Here is a 23,361-nt window from a genome sequence, read left to right on the forward strand (position 1 = left end):
TAACTGCTGAGCCATCTCCTTGGCCCTGATGATAGTCTTTATTCTTTATTTGTGTATTTATTTATTTGCAAAGAGAAAGAGGGAAGGAAGAGATGGGCACACGGGGGCCTTATGTGCCACTTGGTGCATCTGGCTTTATTTATTTATTTGGTTTTTCGTAGTAGGGTCTTACACTAGCTCAGGCTGACCTGGAATTCACTATGTAGTCTCAGGGTGGCCTGGAATTCATGGTGATCCTCCTACCTCTGCCTCCCAAGTTCTGTGATTAAAGGCGTGCTTTACCACGCCCCACAATTTTTTTTTAAACCAGAATAGGAAGAATGGTTTAAGTACACTGAGAAAGAGAGAGAGAATGAATAGCAGGTTGAACAGTAACTAGAGTAATTTAGAGAAACATGTAGTTTTAAAAATGAAAGTCCAGGGCTGGAGAGATTGCCCAGTGGTTAAAGGCACTTGCTTACAAACTCTGATGGCCCTAGTTCGATTCCCCAGCAGCCATGTAAAGCCAGATGCACAAAGTGGTGCATGCAATCTGGAGTTGGTTTGCAGTGACAAGAGGCCCTGGTGCATCTATACTTGCTGTCTCTGTGTCTGCCTCTTTCTGTTTGCCTCTCTCTTAAATTTTTTTTTTTTTTAATGAAAGTCTCTATGAGAACTACCAGTACGACCATCTTTTACAATTTACTGTGTATTTCTTTAGACTTCTTTCTGTGCCTTTGGCAATGTATGTTTAATTTTGATTTATATAAAAAGGGAATACATAGTTGGGAAAGAGCTTGGTAGTAGAATTGTTGCCTAGCATGTGAAAGTCCCTGGAATTGATCTCAAGCACCACACACCCCAGAAAAAGGTAGTAGCTTCCCAGCTTGTCTTTATTTCTTACATCCTGGATAACTGTCATATTACCTGCCCTGTCTGCTTCGCCCATATTGCCATGGCTCTTTGGACAACTTAGTCACTCCTAGTTTGTGTCTTCACATGTTCTCCTTTTGGGCTAATTTACTGCCTCTGCTTATCCTTGCCTTTCCCATCCATTCCATCAGGGGATTATAGTGATGCAATTGAGACACTGCTCACAGCCATTGCGGTTATCAAACAGTCACGTGTTGCCAATGACGAGCGTTGCCGTGTCCTCATCTCCTCTCTTAAGGACTGTCTTCATGGCATTGAGGCCAAGTCCTATAGTGTGGGTGCCAGTGGAAGCTCTTCCAGGTGAGTTGATGATAATTAATTGTTGTAATGTCTGCAATCTGTGTTTGATAAGACAGTAACCTCATTTAGGGAAAAAAGAATAGTAAATAACATGGGATTCAGGACTAGGGATGTAGTTCAGTGGTAGAGTTCTTGCCTAACCTGCATTAAACCCTAGGTTTGGTCCCCAACCCTGGGGGAGAGAGGATAAGAACATTGGCATTTTAGCTACATGGCTTGGGATTCAATTTCAGCTCTTCATGATTATCTTGAATATGGAAGGTAGCAACTTTCTAAGTGCTTTTAAGGGATAGTCTTGTAAAGATAAGATCAGATAATGCACATAAAATTTTTAACACAGCCTGATACATTAGTAAGATCTTAACAAACTTAACTGGCATCATTTCCTGCCCAAGAAAGTTAAGTCCTCAAGGAGCTGAGATCCTTAGACAGTAGTCTAATGGGAGAGAACTAGAAGAGTATGTTAGGCCACTACTGGGAGATAAAAAACCCACAGTCCTTCTGAATGAGGATTAATGTTTTTCTAATAGGAAAAGACATAGGTCCAGGGAGAGATCACCCAGCCGGTCTCGAGAGAGCAGCAGGCGGCATCGGGATCTACTTCATAATGAAGATCGGCATGATGATTATTTCCAAGAAAGGAACCGGGAGCATGAGAGGCACCGGGATAGAGAACGGGACCGGCACCACTGAGAAAGGTGGGAAGAAACCCCATTCCTGACTTTTATGAAAGAAAAATTACATACACGTAAGCCTGATATAGTGGCTTACACCTATGATCCCATTATTTGGGAGGTTGAGACAGGAGCATTGCAATGAGCTTGAAGCCAGCTTGGGCTCCAAAAATGAGAGAGAGATAGATGACTAGCAGTGAAGATCTGTGTCTTCCCCCACTTCATTTCTAAATAAATGATGACTGTTGTTACAATTATTATATTTTAACCTCAAATTTACAAGTTAAAAAAAAAGAGAGATAGGGGCTGGAGAGCTGGCGTAGCAGTTAAGGCATGTGCCTGCAAAGCCTAATGACCCAAGTTTGACTCCCCAGAACCCACATAAGCCAGATGCACATGCATAAGGCAGTGCATGCATCTGGAGTTGACTGGGTAGAAGCCCGGGTGCACCAATTCTCTCTCTCTCATTAAAAAAAAACTAAAGAATTTTAAAAATGTAAAAATTGATCAAAACATAAAAGACTATTGCCACCTTAGTTGTCAAAGCACCACATTAGTGACTTTAGGAATTAATTTCTTTTTTAAAAGATTTTTTTTTTTTTTTGGAGGGGGGTTTAGTCCAGGCTGACCTGGAATTCATTATATAGTCTCAGGGTGTCCTCTAACTCACAGTGATCCTCCTAACTCTGCCTCCCGAGTGCTGGGATTAAAGGCGTGCACCACCATGCCCGGCTTTATTTAAAGGATTTTGAAAAGTGAGGTTTAGAGCAGAAAGCTGATCTGGGGGAGTGAGGGTGGGGAATCTAAGCTTTAGAGACTATATGGGCATAGTTAATACAGTGACAGGATATTTATGTTTTCAGTAAGTTTTTGTTTTGTGTAAAGCAAAAGATAGGGGGACTGGGGGAAACTGTTAACTTAGATCATTGTCTATGGAGACTCTGGCTCTGTTAACAGGCCTTTAAGTCTTCTGTCCTTCAAATCTCAGCTCTCTTATACTGTCTTCATTCTCAGAAAGGCTCCATTTTGGAAAAAGGACCTGTAGCGCTAGGTTATATCTCACCAGTTTTGCAATCCCACCTGAAAGGAAACCCTTTTAGAAAAGATTGTAGTTTGTGAATAAGGACGAGAGGTATTGGTTCTATTTCTGTTGAGCCCTGTGACATTGACCAGACTCTGGTTAGGGGGATGTATCTGTGATTCCTAGGAGCCACTGTCTCATCTTTTGCCAGTTTTTTTTTTTTTAAGTAATTAAGCAGGATATCTTTGGGGTGGATAGATGAATAACTGGATGAAGAAGAGAATAGAAACCCTCACCACTGTATCATCCCTGTAGTTAGGATAACAGCTAGGAAGCTCAAATCATTGGAAAATTCTGCAGCACAGTGACAGACTACTAAAAACAAGAAAAGGAGAAAACAAGTAAATGGGGATATAAAACCTGAGGGCTGGAGAGATGGCTTACCTGCTAAGGTGCTTGCCTACCAAGCCAAGGACCCATGTTTGACTCTCCAGATCCTACATAAGCCAGCCACATAAAGGTGAGGCAAATGCAAGGTCACACTTGCCCACTAGGTGGCACAAGCACCTGGAGTTTGGCTGCAGTGGCTGAGGCCCTGGCATCCCAATTCTGTGTCTCTCAAAAACACCCTTGCTGATAGCTGGGCGTGGTGGCACATGCTTTTAATCCCAGCACTCAGGAGCCAGAGGTAGGAAAATCACTGAGTTTGAGGCCACTCTGAGACTACATAGTGAATTCCAGGTCAGCCTAGTCTAGAGCAAGACCGTAGCTCAAAAAAAAGTTTAAAAATAAATTTTGTTGATAATTTTTATCTTTTTTTTTTTTTGTTGTTCCACTAAATTCTAGAATACAGGCTGGGGAGATGTCTCACTAGTTAAGTCACTTGCCTACAAAACCTAATAACCTGGGTTCAGTTCCCCAGTACTCATGTAAAGCCAGATGCACAAGGTGGTGCATGCATCTGGATTTTGTTTGCAGTGGCCAGAGGCCTTGGCACGCCCATATTAACATATTCATATTCTATCTGCTTGCAAGTAAGTAAAGGTAAAAAAATAAAAGCTAACAAATTCTAGAATGTTTGATAATACTAAAGTCTAAAATAACCCACATAGAGCCAACTGTTAGGCTTTTTATGGATTTTGTATACTTTGTCCTAGAACTTTACAATTTTAGAAGGTATCCACATACCCTCTGGAAATGCAGGCTAATGTAGATGGAGCCCACAGTTGGCTTTGACCTTATCTCATGTCGGGGAGTGGGGAAGGTAGGCAGTATTCTTAGTCTAGCCTTCCTTTCTGTAACTAGCAGTATTTCCTCTTGTTTGTGTTATTGGCACAATTAAACAGTGTTACTTAAGATCCCAAACCACCAAAGCTGGGTGAAAGGTGTGGGCTTCTAACCCTAGCACTCAAGAGGCTGAAGCAGAAGAATCAAGCTTGAGGCCAGCCTGGGCTACACTGATAGCAAAGCAAGGCTCTGTCACAAAAACAAAAGTCTGCTGTGACCTCCCATAGTGTGTGTCCTTTAGAGCTACTGAGGGATAAGAGTGACCAGGGATCTGTTAATTGGTCTGTGCAAAGCATGAATTGTAGTCTCTGAAGCTGCATGCATTTTACATAGATACAGAATAGAATTGCATGTCATCATTCCTGCTGGTTTTGCTCCTTGACAGATGTTTGACGGTGAAATTGTCAGCAGGATCAGTCCTTAAAGTATTGAACTTCTCAATCTAAGTCATTGTCATTTGGCCTCATTTCTTCCACCTATGAAGGTATATTATCTGAAATTTGTCTATCCGTGGCTCCAAAAAAAAGTGCGTTCATTTGACTGGTACAGCCCTGTGATGAAGAAAACTAACTAGGAAGCTTTTCATTTTGCCACTTTTCTTGGTCAGCTCTTAGATGTGCTGGTTCTTCTGAATAATTCAGTCTTAAAGAAGTGAGTTTGGGGCTGGAGACATGGCTTAACATTTAAGGCATTTGCCTATTAATTGTAAGGATCCAGATTCAGTTCCCCAGTACCCATGTAAGCCAAATGCACAAGGTGGGACATGCATCTGGAGTTTGTTTGCAATGGCTGGAGCAGCCCTGGCATGTCCTTTTTTCCCCTACCCCTCGCCCACAATAAATAAGATTAAAAGAAGTGAGTTTGACACCTCAAAAAAAAAAAAAAAAATCAGTATCTTTCATTCTCATGATAGTCTGAATTCCATCTGCGTTTACTAAAATTGTAGCTTAGGTTTCATGTTGGGAAGGTGGTTCACAGGTCCCTTATATAATGTCTTTTAGTTCAAAAATAGTTGTATTTCTATTCTGTGAACAAGTATTCCCCAAGCAGGAAGAGAGTTTGTATAGGCAGCAGTGGCGCAGCAGCCTTTCCTGTCCCTCAGGAGAGGGGCCCCTGCTCGAGGGCCTGAGACTAATGGCCACTGAAGTGATCTTTGACTCCTGTCTGCCTTGAAACACTACCACCATAAAGGAGCTCTCAACATAGCAGTTATCCTTAGCAGCTTGCTTTGTAGGAAAACTTAACAAATGACATCTCTTCCAGGGCGCATGCATGTGCATTTGAGTTTGAGAATCTTAGGTAATCTGTGACTTCACTTTCTATATTTTCTAATTTTGTTGTTTCCTTATGATTTTTCTTACTTGTAAAAGAATCATTCTTAACCTATTTCTCTCCTTCTGTTGCATTGAAAACAGCTTTCTATTTAGTTTTAATCAACCTGAAAGATTCAACTGGGCATGGTGATACATATATACACATATATGTATACATATATATGCCTATAATCCTAGCCCTCAGAAGGCTGAGGCAGGAGGATCCTGATTTCAGAATCAGCCTAGGCTACATAGCAAGGTGCTGTCTGAGGTAGGGTGACTAGGAGCTTCATTTTCCTTCACAGAAATGGTAAAAATAGCTGCCTCCATATTAGAGGAGGCAGCAACACCAGCCATACAGACTCTAAGGAGCCAAGCTACAGGTTGTACTGTATAAGGGTTAGAAGGATTTGGCAGCATGTGGATTGCTCCTTAGGAACTTATGATTCTTCCTCACAAGAGTACATATGTGAGGTCTGCATTCGTGTTGTTACCAAGTTCGACATTTGTATAAATTTTAAGTCTGAATTTAATTCTTTCTTCCCTTTCCTTTTGGCTGTTCTGTTTCATATGATCAATGATCATCCTGCCATGTGTGTGCAGTCCATGCATGCACATAAGCCAGAGAACGTCACATGTCCTCCTCTTAGTCCTTGTCTGGGTATTTGTTTCCTTGAGATGAGGAGTTACTATCCATCAGCAAGCCCCAGTGATTTCTACTCTGCCCACTGCAGACTGGGATTACAGATGTGTGGCCACGTCTAAATTTTTACATGGGTTCTAGGGACTTGGCAGTCTTGGGTTCAGGAAGCCCTTAGCTTATTTATGCAGCACACACTTGTAACCCCTGAACCATTTCCCTAGACTGGACCAGTTTTTATTGCAACACTGTAACAAGGGCTGAATGGATTAGGGACCTTGTATTAGTGATAACTGCACATGTAAACAGACCCCTTCCACTAGGTAAAGGTTAACCATACAGTCAAATTTATGGTTTTCTTTTCCTTCCATGCTTTGCATTTGGTTCTGGCTTGGCCAAGTCATTTATGCTTGTTCATAAGCTTGTTGGTCCTCACGCACAACCGTTGTCGGGACAAAGACACAGAATCTTTGGTTTTACTTCATACAGCTTGGAAAAGCTCTAGTGTATGTGTACACACACTCATAAGCACACTGTCTGAAATTTGTTTTAGTCAAGGCGCTGTAAAGAGAACAAAAGATTTATGAGTTTACTATGGAAGTGCATGCTCCCTACTAGGGCCTCTGGGACATTTGGGGATTGGTGGGTGCGGTTATGTACACACTTGCTTTCTTACTATTGTACCTCCCATTTCCAGATTATTTTCCTTCCCTATAAGGTAAGACATGACTTGCTCAGAATATCAGAATAGTTTTCAGAAGCAGTATTTAAACTTGCCATGTTCTCTTGCAACAACTTTCAAACTGTCTTCAGACTTCATCCCATTGTCTGTGCTTTAATTTTTTGTTTTTAATCTGAGTCACTGTAGTTTCTTCTCCATCCATTCCCTCACTTTTACTCTGTGCCATTCAGTCCACCTGTACTTTTTCAAGCTGTGTTCTCTGCCAGCATCCCCAACTTCCTGTTATAATTTAAGAAAAATACCAGTATATTTCTTAGAAGCACTTAAGTAATCTCTAACTGGTGTTTTCTTTCTCTTCTGGCCTTCTCATTGCAGGAGTCTGGGTGGAAGCAAAAGTTTTTTAATGGACTTGCATCTCCTCACCTTGATCAGGACTAAAGGACGGAGGCCGCTCCACCCCTCCCCCTCCTCCAAACCCCTAACTTCCTCCAGACACCCAGGCAATACCCTCTGTCCTACAGGACTGAAGATGGCTTGGCAGCCCTCCTAATCCCACACCTCCTGTTTGCCAGAGGGAAAGAACCTAAAGACTTGATAGGGTGGGGGCAGGCAGAAAGAAAGCAACATGTCCAGTCCCCTGGTCTCCATAGAGAATGGTGCTTTGTCCAAGGAAACATGAGTTTCTGATTCTCCAGGAGCAGTGCAGCCATGGGGTTAATGGGAAGACTCCCTTCCCAAAGAAGGGATCTAGGAGAGTGACTGGGTGTGCCAAAATATGCCCAGGGTCCTGCCCTCAGCACTATTTCTGTTGGAGCCAAAAGGGTCCAAAAACTCTGCTAACATACCACTTTAACTCCTTTACCTTCCCAGTCATTTGAGGAGGGACCACAAGAACAGAAACTACCTTGTGAAAAGCTACTGTTCTTGGTTTTCTCCTCTTGTGTATTGACGGTTTATTTCCCTGACCTGCCCAGAGGGCTGAACCCTTTTGACTCTGCTGCCTGATTTTCTCTGTGGACTTGCCCCTCTGAAGCAGAGAAGCTGAGGTTACTTGTGCTGGAAGCCAGGCTGGGCCACTTATCACCACCTGCTGCTTCATGCTTGGTTGTCTTAGGTGTTCCATTTCTCTGGGGCATTTCCATTTAACACATGGAGACCTGCCCCCCAAGAAGGCTGCTTCCTTGTTTTAGAGGAAGGTACTGCCTTTGGGAGGATAGGGATGTCACAGGACCTAAGCAATGCAGACCCATAGCTAGGTACCAGGAGGAGTGGGGAAGGAGGCAACTTGATGAACAGGATATGACTGTGGAATAACCAGTGACCAGGCACTAGTCATCATCAGGTAAAGTCACAAAGTTGGTGTCTTTACACATTTTAACTATTGATTTAATAGTCCCTTGCTCTGCCTGGTGGTGCTTCCTGTCTTTGACAAGGAACAAGGAAGAAATGGAACCTGACTTGAGTGACTCAGCTCAGAGTTCTAAGGACCAGCACTCGCTTATTTCTACACAGGCAAATGGAATTGTTTTTCTCATCCAAATTGTGCTATGGATGTTGCCGAAGGAGGCAGCAGCAGAGTCCTGGAGTACCCATGGGGTGATGTTACTTCTGCATGCATCTACAGGGCCTGTGACATCTGACATGAGAAGAGATTGGGCATGTGAGATGAGACTGGGTGTGTGAGACATAGGGTCATTGAAGACCCCTCTAGCTCAGAGGGGACAGATTGAATTAACCCTTCCTCTGTTCCTAGCACGTTTCTAATATACCCCTCTCATCTCTGAGGGAGTCCCCCCCCCCCCCCCGGGTTGGAGAGGCACAGTCCCTTGGAACACAGGCTGTATAGGTTGCGGCTTTTTTTTCCGTCCCCAACCTAGTCCCCACTTCCACCTCAGAAGATGGCACCCTGCCCAACCAGCCAAGTGTTAAGTGATGTGCTTATTCTTGAGAGCAGCTCCGGGTGTCTTTTAAAATGTAGAGAGAACCAAGTAAGGTAACAGTATAGAATATCAGAAAAGCTGTTTACCCGGAGAATTATTTTCTCCCCATTTTTGTTTTGTTTTTACTCGACGACAAAATTTTTAGTTTTATTTCCTGATAGAAAAAGGGGAAAAAATATTACCCAACCCTCAAAAGGCCAGGGCCCCGTCCCCCTGTTGTCGGTGATTTGTTTGTCTTTCTGATAGGTTGAAAATTGTGTAATAAACTTGATGACGCTGTCAATCTTTTATACTGCATTGTATTTTTTTCCTTTTGTAACAAAATATTTTTAAATAATAAATGGGGTGTGAGCTGTTTTATGGATTCTGCATTTAATAGATTTGTTGAGGTGTCTGGGGTATGGGTGTGGGCTGTGTCAGTAGAGAAACCAAGGCACCTAGCATTAATAGCATGTTTGGCAACAGTTTCCCTACAGCTGTAGCTGACTGGTAAGCCTCCTTAGAGCCTTCTAGTGTGAACCTTTACAGGTGCCCAACAGCCTGGTTAATGAAAACTTCCAAGTCATCCTGTACTATTAAATATTTTTACCTTGCACAATGGTATCTACTCTGGGAAAGGAAGAATCCTCTTGGGAAAGACCTGATTGCTATTGCCTAGGGACCTCTTATTTACCTTAACCATGGGCAAGCAATAAGACCTTATGTGGAAGATGAAAATACTGCTGTTTTGTCTTCACATAAGGATGTTTTAGGACTTTACAACAAATATGAATGTGGTTTGTGAAATAAATTTCCATCTAAACATGAAGTATAACTAGAAAGTTTAGAAGTGCTAATTGGGCCGGGCGTGGTGGCACACGCCTTTAATCCCAGCACTCAGGAGGCAGAGGTAGGAGGATCGCCTAGAGTTCAAGGCCACCCTGAGACTAGAGTTAATTCCAGGTCAGCCTGGCCCAGAGTGAGACCCTACCTCGAAAAACCAAAAAAAAAAAAAAAGTGCTAATTGGTTTCCAGAAAAACTGGCTTTTGAAAATCAGATGGGAGAGGTTTGGCAGCACAAGCTTAGGCCCACAGGCAGAGCAGTTATTTCTCACACATTTACTGTTTGGACAAATATGAGTACCAACATGTCACTGTTACCCAAGGATGTGGACAAAATTATCTTATAAACTTACTTGATGTCAAGCTTCCTGAATGTAAGTCTTAGAATGGGCCTATGAAATGATCCACAGATGTTAACCTCACATCTTACTAGCAGCCACTACCCACGAAGCCAAAAAAAAAAAAAAAAAAAAATGGCTGTCGCATGCCTTTAATCCCAACACTTGGGTGACAGAAGTAGAACAGCTGTGAACTTGAAGCCAGCCTGGAACTACAGAGTGAGTTCAAAGCCTGGGTTAGAGTGAGGCTGGAGAGATGGCTTAACAGTTAAGGTACTTGTCTGCAAAACCTTAAAGCCTGAGTGATTTCCCAGTACCCACATGAAGCCAGATGCACAAAGTGGTGCATGTGTCCCATACATGTGCAGTGTGTATGTTCTGGCTAGAGGCCCTGGTACACACATATTTCTTATCTCTGGTTACAAATAAATAAAATATTTAAATAAAAGTAAACCAGGCATGGTGGCCCATGTCTTTAATCCCAGCACTAGGAAGGCAAAGGTAGGAGGACTGCTGAGAATTCAAGGCCAGCCTGGGACTACAAATTGAGTTCCAGGTAAGCCTGGGCTAAAGTGAGATGCTACCTTGAAATAGATGGCTCAGTGCTTAAAAGGCACTTGTTTGCAAATCCTCCTGGTCTGTTCAATTCCAGCCCCCATGTCTGCTGGATATCCTAACCATTTGCAGCAGCAAAAGGCCCTGTCATACACACACACACACACACACACAAATTAAAAATAAAGCCAGGCATGGTGGTGCACACCTTTAATCCCAGCAGAGGTAGAAGGGTCACCTTGAGTTCAAAGCCACCCTGAGACTACAGAGTAAATTCCAGGTCAGCCTGGGGCTAGAGTGAGAACCTGCCTTGAGAAACAAAAAGTAATAATTATAAAGGTCAATAAGAGGTAGTGCTAAATGACCAAAATGAATTACTGGCTATATGATAATGCATATTAACATTACTATCAACAACAGGTAACCTTTAGGAAAAGGTAATGATTTAGATGGGAATAGAACATTGTAAAACTAAAGGCAAGGGGTGGGAAAAGATGGAATGCCTCACCTTTTAATGAGTGTTTTCAAGCTGGGCTCCATGATCAGCTTTTTAGTTACTTGCCGTGCCTGTCCCCCATCAATCTTAGGCATCTGCTTTTCATGCCTCAGAAGACTTGCAGACTATGTAAGGACTACTCGTCAAGAGAATACAATCAGTTTTATAGTGATGCACAAGGGAAGGACCTATGAGGCATCCTTGAGTTCAAATCCAATTCTATTTCTGAATGCCCTGAGACACCTGAGAAGTGGATTTCCTTCTTTCTTGTAAGATCAGTATATGGGTTACGTATTGTCTAGGAGGCACTGGGTGAACTTTTGGTCCCTTAGAAGTTGCTGCCATAGAAACCTGAAACTGTCCTGAATGCTTCCTGAGCAGGATCAGACATTAGCCCACAAAGATGACTACTGCATTCACTTGTAATTGAAACCATGAGTTTGAGCAGACGTCTGCCAATTTGTGTGCCCAGGACCCCTCCACTGTCCTGGAATGTTGGTGCCTCCAGGTCCAGAAGGGCTATAAGTATCTTGCCTCCAACACTGATTAGACAGCCTCTGGCCACATTAACTATGAAAGACTTCTGACTGGTCATGGTTGTGCTCAACTATAAGCTTAGCACTTATAAGACTTAGTGAGGCAAGAGGATAGTTTGAGGCCAATCTGGGCTAAGTAGAGAAATCCTGTAAAAAACAACCAAAAATGGAATAAAACCAGGGCAAGTGCAATGTATGTACCTGTAGTCTCAGCACTTCAGAGCTTGAAGCAAGAGGACTATTTGGGGCTGGCTGGCAATAAACAATAAACAGCAATAAACACAGTGATACCTAACCTCAAAAAGAAAAGGTAATATATAATATTTTAAAATAGTGTTTGCTTTATGATCAGAATAGAAACGTATTATGAGCTACAATAAAGGCCTGGAGGTCTGTCCTTTTGAGGTGGGCACGGCTATATACACCAGGCTGGTACCAAGTTTGTGATCCTCCTACCTCAGCCCCCACCCCAAGTACCAGGACTAAGATGCTGCCCTGGTTTCTGCTGTGTTTGTCCTGGTGTGAATAACTGGGCTCCAATAGCATCAGAAAGAATATTTATGCCCAGCAAGGTGGTGCTTTAATCCTAGCACTTGGGAGGCAGAGGTAGGAGAATTGCTGTGAGTTTGAGACAACCTTGAGACTACATAGTGAACTCCAAGTCAGCCTGGGCTAGAACGAGACTCTACCTCGAAAAACTTTAAAAAGAAAATTATGGGGCTAGAGAGATGAGTTAGCAGTTAAGATGCTTGCCTGTGAAGCCTAAGGATCCATGTTCTACTGTCCAGATCCCACATAAGGTGACACAAGCATGCAAGGGTAGACGTGCGCACAAGGTGGCACACACATCTGGAGTTCAATTACATTGGCTGAAGGACCTGGCACACCAATTGTCTCTCTCGCTCTCACACACCAAAAAGGCCAGTCTATTGGGCTTGCCTCAAAAAAAAATTAGTTAAAAAAATTATGGAGCTGTCCATGGGGAACAATAGGCTAAGCTTCCACATAACCATGAAGGGAAAGGACTTTCTTAATCATATCCTCATTTTCAACCATTGGCCTCATCCTCAAAGATACCTGTTAAGAAATACAATCTACTTGATCCAGACTGATCTGTAAGGCTTTTAGTCCCATTTATCAGTTATCAGAAGTGTGATGCTATTATGTCCTCGCCTCTAAGCCTACAAAGCAGAGAATTACTATTAATCTCTAAAACCACTTTTACATATGTTAAACTGAGCTTGGGAAGGAGCTAGAAACTAGGGAACCTTTAAATAAAATGAAGTCACAGAATGAATTCCCTTCCATTCTGATGCTAGTAATCACTTCCATGCAAAGCTGGAGAAAGCAATTATGAGAAGCAGCAGAAATTTGGTATTTATAAGATATATGATGGAACTAGCAGGGAAATGTCTCTTTGGATTTTTTGTTAGCCATTTTGTGGCTGATTGGATCTGTCCACTCAGGAAACTAGGAACAAGGCACAGAGAGGTAGGAAACAAGAAAAAGCACGATGTTGGGCAGGTGGAGACCACAGAATGATGATCAGCCTGCACATAGTGAAAAAAGCAGAGTTAGGCTGGGTGTGGTGGCGCATGCCTTTAATCCCAGCACTTAGGAGGCAGAGGTAGCAATCGCAGTGAGTTCAAGGCCACCCTGAGACTACATAGTGAATTCCAGGTCAGTCTGGGCTTGGAGTGAGACCCTACCTCAAAAAAAAAAAAAGTATAGAGTTAAAAACAAGCTTACAGGGCTGGAGAAATGGCTTAGCGGTTAAGCACTTGCCTGTGAAACCTACAGGACCCCGGTTTGAGGCTCAGTTCCCCAGGACCCACGTTAGCCAGCTGCACAAGGGGGCGCACACGTCTGGAGTTCGTTTGCAGTGGCTAGAAGCCATAGTGCACCCATTCTCTCTCTTCCTCTCTGCCTCTTTCTCTCTGTCTGCTGCTCTCAAATAAATAAATAAAAACTTGTATGGGGGGCAGGGGGAGCTTATAGATGGGCATGGAGGCCAAGGTAGGAGGATTACTGTGAGTTTGAGGCAAACTTGATACTGTACAGTGAGTTCCAGGTCAACCTGGGCTAGAGTGAGACCCTATGTTGAAAAAAAAAGCTTACAGGCCAGTAACAGCAGATACTCTAGGGTCCCTCTGATAGCAAGCAGAGTGACCTCAGTTTTCTAATGTGAATGTTTTTCATGATTCCTGGGATAAAAAATAAAAAGAACATGGTCACTACCAAGCAAGATGTGGAACAGAGCTGGGCATGGTGGCGCACACCTTTAATCCCAGCACTCAGGAGGCAAAGTTAAGCGGATCAGTGTGACTTTAAGGCCAGTCTAGGACTACAGAGTGAGTTCCAGATAAGCCTGACTAGAGTGAGACCCTACCTTGCAAAGAAAAAAATTAAAAAGAGGGCTGGAGAGCTGGCTTAGTGGTTAAGATGCTTGCCAGCAAAGCCTAAGGACCCAGGTTCAATTCTCCAGATCCCACATAAGCCAGATGCACATGGTGGCACATGCATCTCGAATTTGTTTATAGTGGCTAGTGGCCCTGGCATGCCCATTCTCTCTGTGTATCTCTAATAAATAAATAAATATAAATAGGGCTGGAGAGATGGCTTAGTGGTTAAGCGCTTGCCTGTGAAGCCTAAGGACCCCGGTTCAAGGCTCGGTTCCCCAGGTCCCACGTTAGCCAGATGCACAAGGGGGCGCACGCGTCTGGAGTTCGTTTGCAGAGGCTGGAAACCCTGGCGCGCCCATTCTCTCTCTCTCTTCCTCTATCTGTCTTTCTCTCTGTGTCTGTCGCTCTCAAATAAATAAATAAAAAAATAATAATTAAAAAAAAAATAAATAAATATAAATAAATCTTTAAAAAAGCATTTAAAAAAATTAAAAAGAAAAAAACAACTTTGGTCAGTTTTAGAATATGCTTCTTTCAATTTCTAAATATGCATGGTCCTGACAGTTACCTGTAAAGCAGTGAAACACAAGAAGCTGACTCAGGCAGGGGTGGAGCATTAAGTAGTCTCCTGCCAATGAAATAGTAAAGAAGATGGGTGTGGTGGCACATGTCTAATCCCAGCATGTGGGAGGCAGGGGTAGGAGGATCTCTTGAGAGGTCGAAGCCACCCTGAGACTACATAGTGAATCCCAGGTCAGCCTGGACTAGAGCAAAACTACCTTGAAAAGCAAAAAGCAAACAAACAACAACAAAAACCTGGGAGTGGTGGTGGTGCATGCTTTTAATCCCAGCAGTTGAGAGGCAGAGGTAAGAGGATTGTTGTATGTTCAAGGCCACCCTGAGAGTACACAGTGAATTCCAGGTCAGTCTGGGCTAGAGTGAGACCCTACCTTGAAATCCCCCCCCCACAAAAAAAAAAGAGAGAGAGAGAGCAAAGAAGACAAAAAGGATGCAGTGTCTTTAGGGTTAACTTGAGCTGCAGTTTGGAAGAAAATCAGTGGGCTGCTTTTCTCACTAGTTTATCCCTAAGCACAGCCTGAGCGCTTGCTGTTGGGATAGTATTTGCCCTCTCTTGTGAGGATGGAATTGTAAGGATAGGTGCCATAAGGAAAGGCTGCCACCCCCACAACAGAAAATACATATTTATTATAAAGTAGTATTTGCTTCATGATCAGAATAGAAAAATAATACTATGAGCTACTAAAAGGGTTTGGAGCTCAGTCTCCTTGGGCAGTAGAGTTGAGGAAAGGGCATTGTCATCAATCCAGAAGCCTATATTATAAGACTCCCTGTGCATAAGATGTGTATGGCATAGCATGTACAGGGACCTGTGGTTCAGATCCTGCTGGAAATCCAAGGAGCCTATGTGGTCAACACAATGTGCTCCGGCCACAATGATCAGAGGGAGCTTGAGGTTAGCAAGCAGGAAGCTGTTCTGAAAAGGGCCAAGATTGGGGCAGCCTGGCCCTTTCCTACACTGAAGTGTAGGAGTCTCAAGCTGACTAGTGGCCAAAAGATGGTACACACTGACCTTAGGCAACCTGATCACCTAAATATCTGCTGAGGGAAAGCTGTACAACCCTTCCCATGCCAACCTGACCCATCACTTTAGATATGGCCAAAGTACCGGAGGAATATGCTGTCAACTTGATGCACTGCAGGCTGAAATTCTGGTACTTCAAATCCTGTCCATACTGAAGACAGAAAGAAAGAAACTGTTAGAAAAGGACAGTAAACAATAGCTGCTGGCCTAAACTTTTCCATATTTGAAGCCCCATGACTCCAAAGAATCAGGAGAATATCTTCATTAAAAAAAGAACCTTTCGGGCTGAAGAGATGGCTTAACAGTTAAGCGCTTGCCTGTCAAGCCTAAGGACCTGGGATCGAGGCTCGATTCCCCAGGAGCCACATTAGCCAGATGCACAAAGGGGCACATGCATCTGGAGGTCCTTTGCAGTGGCTAGAGGCCCTGGCGTGACCATTATCTATCTATCTATCTATCTATCTATCTATCTATCTATCTATCTACCTACCTACCTACCTACCTACCTATCTATCTACCTATCTATCTGCCTTTCTTTCTCTGTTGCTCTCAAATAAATAACTAAAAAACAAAAAAAGTAAAAGAAAAAAAGAACCTTTGGCCAGGCATGGTGATACACGCCTTTGAGCCCAGCACTTGGGAGCAGAGGTAGGAGGATTGCTGTGAGTTCAAGACCACCTTGAGACTGATTACACAGTGAATTCCAGGTCAGCTGGGCTAGAGTAAGACCCTACCTTGAAAAACCAAAAAAAAAAAAAAAAAAAAAAAATTAAGTCTGGGGAGATAACTCAGTAAATTTTTTGCCTCACAAGCATGATGACCTGAATTCAGATCTCAGAAACCATGTAAAAAGGGCAATCATGGGCACATGCTTGCAATCCTAGTTACAGGTTCCAGGTGTGATGGCACATGCCTTCCCAATGCTCAAAAAACTGAGGTAGGAGTATTGGTGTATGCTCAAGGCCATCCTCCGCAACAGAGTGAGTTCCAAGTTAGCTAGGGATAGAGTGAGACTGCCTCAAAATTAAAAAAGAAGTGGAGGGCTGGAGAGAAGGCTTAGCAGTTAAGGCACTTGCCTGCAAAGCCTAAGGACTCATGTTTGACTCTCCATGGCCCACGTAAGCCAGACACACAATGTGACACAAGCATGCAAGGTCACACATGTGCACAGATGGCACACAAGTCTGGAGTTCCATTATAGTGGCTGGAGGCCCTAGCATACTAATTCTCCCTCTCTCTCTGATTAAAAAAAAAAAGACGACGACTAAAAAAGAGGTGGAAAATGTTCCTGAGGCCTGAGGATGCCAGCAAAGGCTATCCCCTGACCTCCATGCACACATGCACCCACAAACATATGAACATGCATACATACACATTGGCAAATCACACATGTGCAAAAAACAAACAACGACAAAAAAGTAGCACTCAACTGGAAACGGGAAGGCATTCCCACAGATACCACCTTACATCCAGTTCCCTAGACCCTAAAAAACAATGCACCCCTCCCTAGCAGGAAACCCAGCCTTCAGTAGTACCTGGAGAATGTGGCTAGAGTGAGCACCTCAAGCAGCAGCTCTGAGCCACAGAAGAAGAGCAAGATGCCGTTCATAATGGCTTCCAGACGGAGTATGTAGGTCTGCAGCAGCAGGTAATAGGCGGCCATCATGGCAGATGGGAAAGTCAAAGCCACACTAACGCCAAGGGGCATCTTTCGCTGGCAGAGGTTTCCCTTTGTACCTGTCAAACACAACCCATGGGGTCACCTCCAAGTGGACTGCTTTCCCTGACCTTGGAAAAGATGTGTGTGATGTGACAGACTGGTAAGCAAAGAGAAATGACCCTGAGTGTCCAGGAGGTCACACTTATAAGAGGAGTCCCACTGAACTAAAAATTTCAGGATTCAGGGCTGAAGAGATGGTTCAGTGGTTAAGAGCACTTGCTTGCAAGCTTGATAGCTCAAGTTCGATTCTCCAATACCCACATAAAGCCAGATGCACTGAGCAGCACATGTATCTGGAGTTTGTTGGAGTGCAGGAAGCCCTGGTGTGCCTATTTCTTTCTCACTGCTTGCAAAAATTTAAAAATAAGAGCCGGGCATGGTGGCGCATGCCTTTAATCCCAGCACTTGGGAAGCAGAAGTAAGAGGACTGTCATAATTTCGAGGCCACCCTGAGACTACATAGCGAATTTCAGGTCAGCCTGAGCTGGAGTGAGCCCCTACCTTGGGAAAAAAATAAAAAATAAAAATAAAAAACAACAAATAAAAATATTTTCCAAGGTTGTTGTTAAAGAAGTTAGAATGCATTCTCCTAAATTTGGAGAACCTGAGCCTATAACCTTCCTCTCTTCCCTGTGTCCTGAACTCCATATTGCAATACTCTGTCATTAGGGAAACAACTTTTAGACGTCTACTGCCATGGTAGGTCAAAAATGTCATCATTTGATTTGCCACAAGTACCCACTGTAGTGTTAGGCATATCTCTTTTGAAGCCTGAACTGCCAGCATGAACTCCAATTAAGTATAAGTCTGACTAGACAAACCTCTAGATTCCATAAAAGTTACTTTGTGCCCTTGACTTTTGTTCTTATAATTGCTAAAATACCTCTGAAAACCTTATCCTTTATTCTTTCATGTTGTATAATAAATGTATAGAAGTCATTGATGAACTAAAATGTTGAGGATCTGTAAATGAGACCAAAATGTGAGTTGCTTTTTTTTCATAAAATAATTTCTATGGGGGGGGGGTTGCTGTTAACAAACAGTAGCTAACCTGTAACTGTGAATGTTTCATATTGCCAGCATTTGCATTACATTCATAACAGTGTGCAAGTCCTGTGACTCCCAGCCTAACTGAAATACTGTTACGTCATCTAACAAGTGCAGCAAACTGGTTTTAGGTTTTAAAGGACTGATGTAAAATGGTATCTCATAAATAAAGAAGTATTTGTGTTTTGCTTAAAAAAATGAAATAAATAAAATTTGATAATTCTCGGGCTGGTGAGATGGCTTAGCAGTTAAGGCATTTGCCTGTAAGGCCAGAGAACCCAGGTTTGATTCCCCAAGTTACCCAGATGCACAAGGGAGCGCATACATCTGGAGTTTGTCTGCAGTGGCTGGAGGCCCTGGCACGCCCATTCTCTCACTCTCTCTCCCTCTTTCTCTGTCAAATAAATAAATAAATATAAAATGTAAAAAAAAAAAAAAAAAGAATAAAAATAAAAATTTGAGGCTTCAGGGCTTACACAACTGAAGTCATTTATTTCAGAGGTCCTGCTTCCATTGACTCCACCCAGGGGACAATAGGATTTTTCATCAGGAAAACATTTTGTTGTTTTTGGCATGTTCTTCAACTACATAAAGCAACAGCACTATGGCACAAATTGGCTATGCAGCTGGTAAGAGCCAGGAATTATTTTGCACTACAGTGTAACCAATAATGGGAAAAATTCCCATCCACAGATTTAAATATTCCTCTTTTTATGTTTTGGTTTTTCAAGGTAGGGTCTCACTCTACGTCAGCTGACCTGGAATTCACTGTGTAGTCTTAGGGTGGCCCTGATTGCTTACATCTTTTGAATCATAAAAATATAGGGCTGGGCGTGGTGGTGCACGCCTTTAATCCCAGCACTCAGGAGGCAGAGGTAAGAGGATCACCATGAGTTCAAGGCCACCTTGAGACTACACAGTGAATTCCAGGTCAGCCTGGACTAGAGTGAGACCCTACCTCAAAAAACCAAAATATATACATATAGGCAGACAGAAAGGGCCAGGTGTGGTGGCATACACCTTTAATACCAGCACTTGGTAGGCAGAGGTGGGAAGATCACCATGAGTTCAAAGATATCCTGAGACTACATAGTGAATTCTAGGTCAGCCTGGGCTACAGCAAGGAGACTGTACCTCAAGAAACCACAACCAACAACAAATAATAACAAAAACATAGGAGCTGGAGAGATGGCTCAGCAATTATAAGTGCTTGCTTGCAAACCTTGACAGCCTGGGTTCAACTCCCCAGTACCACATAAAGCCAGATGCACAAAGCAGCACATGCATCTGGGGTTTTTTTTGCAAGGGCAAGAGGCCCTGGTGCACCCCCTTGTGCATCTGGCTAACATGGGTCCTTGGAAGTTGAAGCTGGGTCCATTGGCTTTGCAGGAAAATGCCTTAACTGCTAAGCCATCCCTCTAGCCCGCAATATGCTTTTTAAGGCAGGTATGGAGGTGCACACCTATAATCTCAGCACTAAATAGAATTCAGAGTTCTAGGTCAACCAGGTCTTCTTGTCTCAATCCAAAATGTTGTGAGTGTGTGTGCATGTGCATGTGTATGTATGATATATAATTTATATATGTAAAACATATATATGCATTGTATAGTATGTGTATATACATTGAAACTTCTCAACTAATACTGCAAATAACTTTAAAAAAATTTTTTTTATTTGAGAGAGAGAAAAAAAAGAGAGAGAGAGAAAGAGAGGAGAATGGGTGTACCAGGGCCACTAGCTTCTGCAAACAAGCTCCAGACACATGCTCCGCTTGTGCATCTGGTTTACATGAGTCCTAGGGGATCAAATCTGAGTCCTTTGGCTTTGCAGGAAAGTGCCTTAACTGCTAAGTCATTTCTCCAGCCTGCAAATAACTTAGATATAGTCTCATATACCTTAGGCTGACCTTGAATTTCCAATCCTCCTGCCTCTACCTCTTGAGTGCTAGAACTACAGGTATGCATCATACCTGTTTCAACAGAAAATAATTTAAGGAAACACAGAAAGTGCATCAAAATATCTGTTCCTGCCAGGCATGGTGGCATACACCTTTAATCCCAGCACATGAGAAGCAGAGGTAGGAGGATCACCATGAGTTGGAGGCCTCCCTGAGACTACATAGTGAATTCCAGGTCAGCCTGAGCTAGAGTGACACCCTACCTTGAAAAACCAAAGGAAAAAAGAAGTCTGTTCCTATACTCTAATACTAGATATTGTAAATCTTAGTTGCTACTGCCAATGTAATAGTTGTTTTTTTTAAATATTGCATTTTGGTTTCAATTTGCTCTTCATTATTGAGTTTGGGTACCTTTCAAAGGTCCTTGATATTCTATAATGACTCACTTCAGCTTTTCCTTAGTGATTTAAGTAAGCCTCTTCTTCCCTTCTTAAATATATTGCAAGCACTTTTTTATTGGTTTGTACTTTAACAGTTTTTGGGACAAGACATTCTAAGAAAGAAAAAAAAAAAGGTTTTACTCTATATTTCTAGGGATAGAAATTTGCTCTAGAGAAATCCTTATTAGAGAAGTGGAGATCTTAGTGCTCTGAAGCCTGTACTACCCTAGTAGATGGAGTTACATTTGAACCTATTCTTCCAAGCAAACCAGTGACAAAAACCAGGCACTCATGTAGCAGACAGGCAGTTGGAAAGGAATTCCCCAAGATCCTACTACTATTATCAGAACAGGCAAGTAAATCTTGTCTTAAAGCATGAAACAGGCCAGGCATGGTGGTGTACGCCTTTAATCCCAGCACTGGAGAGGCAGAGGTAGGAGGATCACCATGAGTTCAGTGAATTCCAGGTCAGCCTGGGCTAGAGTGAGACCATACCTCGAAAAACCAAACAACCCCCTCCCCCCAAAAAATCCATGAAACAGCAACTTGAAGCTTCAAGGAGGAAGAAATGGGATATATCACAAGATCCAGCCTCTGACAGTGAGGCAAGGTGACAGGTGCCAGTGTATCTCAACGGAGAATGTTCTCTGAACAACACTCACCAAAAAATAGTCGGATTACTTCAATGCCAAGATAAAGGAGGAGCATCACCACATCCAGTACTAGGTTAGCTGTAGGGTATGGCAGCAGGAGACCTGCCAAAGCAAAATCCAGAGTCTGAAAACAACACCTGACCATCCCCACCAAGTGTTACCACACACTCAGGGCCAGAGAGGACATCAGTCTTAAGTTTTCCATGAACTAGTTAGTAAGATGTGGGCATTGTTACAACCATGGATATGTTAACAGTGCAAGATGTCTCATAGGGACAGGCTTTTTACTTTAAGTCTGTGGAGATTCCACTCCCCAAATGATTGGATGTACAGTGGTACACATACCACTCTATAGTTTCTGAGGGTCACCAATGGGCACAAAGTGGCATTCAGCAAAGAGAAATGAGGACCAGTCAGAATGGAGTAGCCCACATTTCTCCAACTCAATAAATTCTTACTGAATCATTCTTAAAGAAGCCATCTGTTGCAAAGGCTTCTCCCTTGCAATGGAGAGGAGCTGCAGGGAGCAGCTAAGAAGGTTCTCAGTGGGAGTTGGCTCTGGGCTAAAACAGGAAAGGGATGTTGGGGCGGGGGGTTAGGGGAGAGGCAGCAAAGCCCCAGCCTTACCTTTATACAGAAAAATGAAGAGTTCCAGCAGAAAATAAGTAGCATAATACCACCCATTCAGAAAGAACAAGATTTCCAGGGGGGTTGAGGACAACCGGTTACCTGGAAAGACAGCACAAAGAAATGGGGTGGGGAAAGAAGTAATTGATCAGAATGAAGCTCACTCTATTCCTTATATGGCTGTTTAATCTGGTTGTATCAAATGTGGTGGCCACTGGGAAGGAGCACTTGATTGGGAATAATGAAGGTGTGAAGGGGGTGTCCCAGGAGTCAAGTCACTTTCAACTCACTACCTTGGCTTTGGGGGCGGGAGAGAATCACGAGGCAACTCCGAGGTCATCACAGCTTAAAGGAACCTCAAGATCTAACCCTGTCACTATTTGGAATAAATTAGGGCGCGAGGACTAGCACTGGAATGTTCGAGGCCAGCAGATTCATAACTGAGACATCAAGAATAGGCCCAGCCAAGGTATGTTAGGGGGTACATTATTTGGGGTCCATACTTCGACACTTTTAGACACTCGGAGTGGATAAGGCGGCGAAACCGCGCTTTGGACAGGTGAGGAGCGAGATCTCTCGCATTTAACAACGGAGGTTAGATCAAGTTCTGGGAAGGAAGAGAGGTGGAGAGACTGGGGGTACCGACGGGGAAAGGACCAGAGACACACACCTCCGGAAGCTCACCTCGCGGCGCCATCTTCAGTCCCCATGGAAACTGCGCACGCGGCCCCTCCCGGAGCAACGAGGCGCGGCCGGAAGCCGAGTGCAGAGCGCCCCAGCCTTCTGGCCTCTCGGCCCCGCCCGGCACTCTATGGTTGGTCGCTGGCCGGAGGCGCCGGCGCCGGGAGGAGCGCCGAGCGGCGGTTCCCGCGGGAGCCGGCTCGGTAGTAGTCCGGGGGACTCCGGGGGTCTTGCGCTCTCCCAGGCCCCGGGTTGCGCGGTGCGGGGCCAGAGGGACCAGTATGGCCGTGCGATGCGAGGACGGTCCCGTGTTTCTCTCTTCGTCGGGAGCGCGGCCGTGCCCTGCAAACGCGAGGCGGGGTTCGCGCGGGCTTCCGTCCCGGGTCCCATCGGACCCCCACGTGCGTCGCAAAACAGCGATGCGAAAGTGCCACCGCGTGACCCATAAAGTGCAGGCGAGTTGGCGCTGTCGACTCCCGGGTAGGAATTGAAAGAAATTCCAGACAAGCCGGGCTTTGAACCCCGGTTGAGATTCCAGGCAGTAAAAGCGTGTTTCCGCAGGCAGAGCGGTGGAGGAAGGGAGACTTCAGAAAGGACTTAAGCTGACTTGGCTGTCAGCCCATGAGTCAGAGTATTGCTGGCAGGCACGTTCAAACGAGTATGAATAATCTTAAAGGAAAATGCTATGCCCCTTGCTAGTAGGGGTGATTAAGAGCAGTAATTACTTTTCCTAGACCTAAAGGGGAAGGGCAGAAGCCCTGGGAGGAGAAATGA

At 43.8% G+C, this 23,361-nt stretch overlaps 2 protein-coding genes and 1 non-coding gene across 9 annotated transcripts in view; 1 reads left to right on the plus strand and 2 right to left on the minus strand.

Moving 5' to 3' along the window:
* Positions 1-9,133, plus strand: part of Cpsf7 (cleavage and polyadenylation specific factor 7) — a 24,236-nt gene extending 15,103 nt beyond the window's left edge. For all 5 annotated transcript variants that reach the window (XM_045146811.1, XM_004667677.2, XM_045146821.1 and 2 more), the window contains 3 exons: positions 1,044-1,212; positions 1,743-1,910; positions 7,205-9,133. In XM_045146811.1, the coding sequence (XP_045002746.1) occupies positions 1,044-1,212; positions 1,743-1,905 (332 nt within the window). In that variant the 3' untranslated portion in view covers positions 1,906-1,910; positions 7,205-9,133. The remainder of the gene's footprint in view (positions 1-1,043; positions 1,213-1,742; positions 1,911-7,204) is intronic.
* On the minus strand, positions 768-22,635 carry Tmem216 (transmembrane protein 216). 3 transcript variants are annotated; one of them, XR_006636753.1, is made up of 6 exons: positions 22,591-22,635; positions 21,907-22,008; positions 21,289-21,381; positions 17,057-17,258; positions 15,606-15,672; positions 768-1,250 (listed from the first exon to the last, which is right to left on the minus strand). XR_006636753.1 is itself a non-coding variant. In XM_045146850.1 (5 exons), the coding sequence occupies exons 1-5, from the start codon at positions 22,601-22,603 to the stop codon at positions 15,657-15,659; spliced, it is 426 nt and encodes a 141-aa protein (XP_045002785.1). In that variant the 5' UTR covers positions 22,604-22,635; the 3' UTR covers positions 15,105-15,656. The 3 variants fall into 3 exon arrangements, 2 of the variants coding, with proteins under 2 accessions (XP_045002785.1, XP_045002801.1); XM_045146850.1 differs by lacking the exon at positions 768-1,250 and having other exon boundaries at positions 15,105-15,672; XM_045146866.1 differs by lacking the exon at positions 768-1,250 and having other exon boundaries at positions 15,105-15,672; positions 22,577-22,627.
* On the minus strand, positions 18,860-18,997 carry LOC123457836. Its single transcript, XR_006635198.1, has one exon. It is a non-coding gene; the product is annotated as a small nucleolar RNA SNORA46 (small nucleolar RNA).
* Positions 22,636-23,361: the final 726 nt, after the last annotated feature.

Source organism: Jaculus jaculus, chromosome 1 (genome assembly GCF_020740685.1).
Source record: "Jaculus jaculus isolate mJacJac1 chromosome 1, mJacJac1.mat.Y.cur, whole genome shotgun sequence".
Taxonomy (NCBI): Eukaryota; Metazoa; Chordata; class Mammalia; order Rodentia; family Dipodidae; genus Jaculus; species Jaculus jaculus.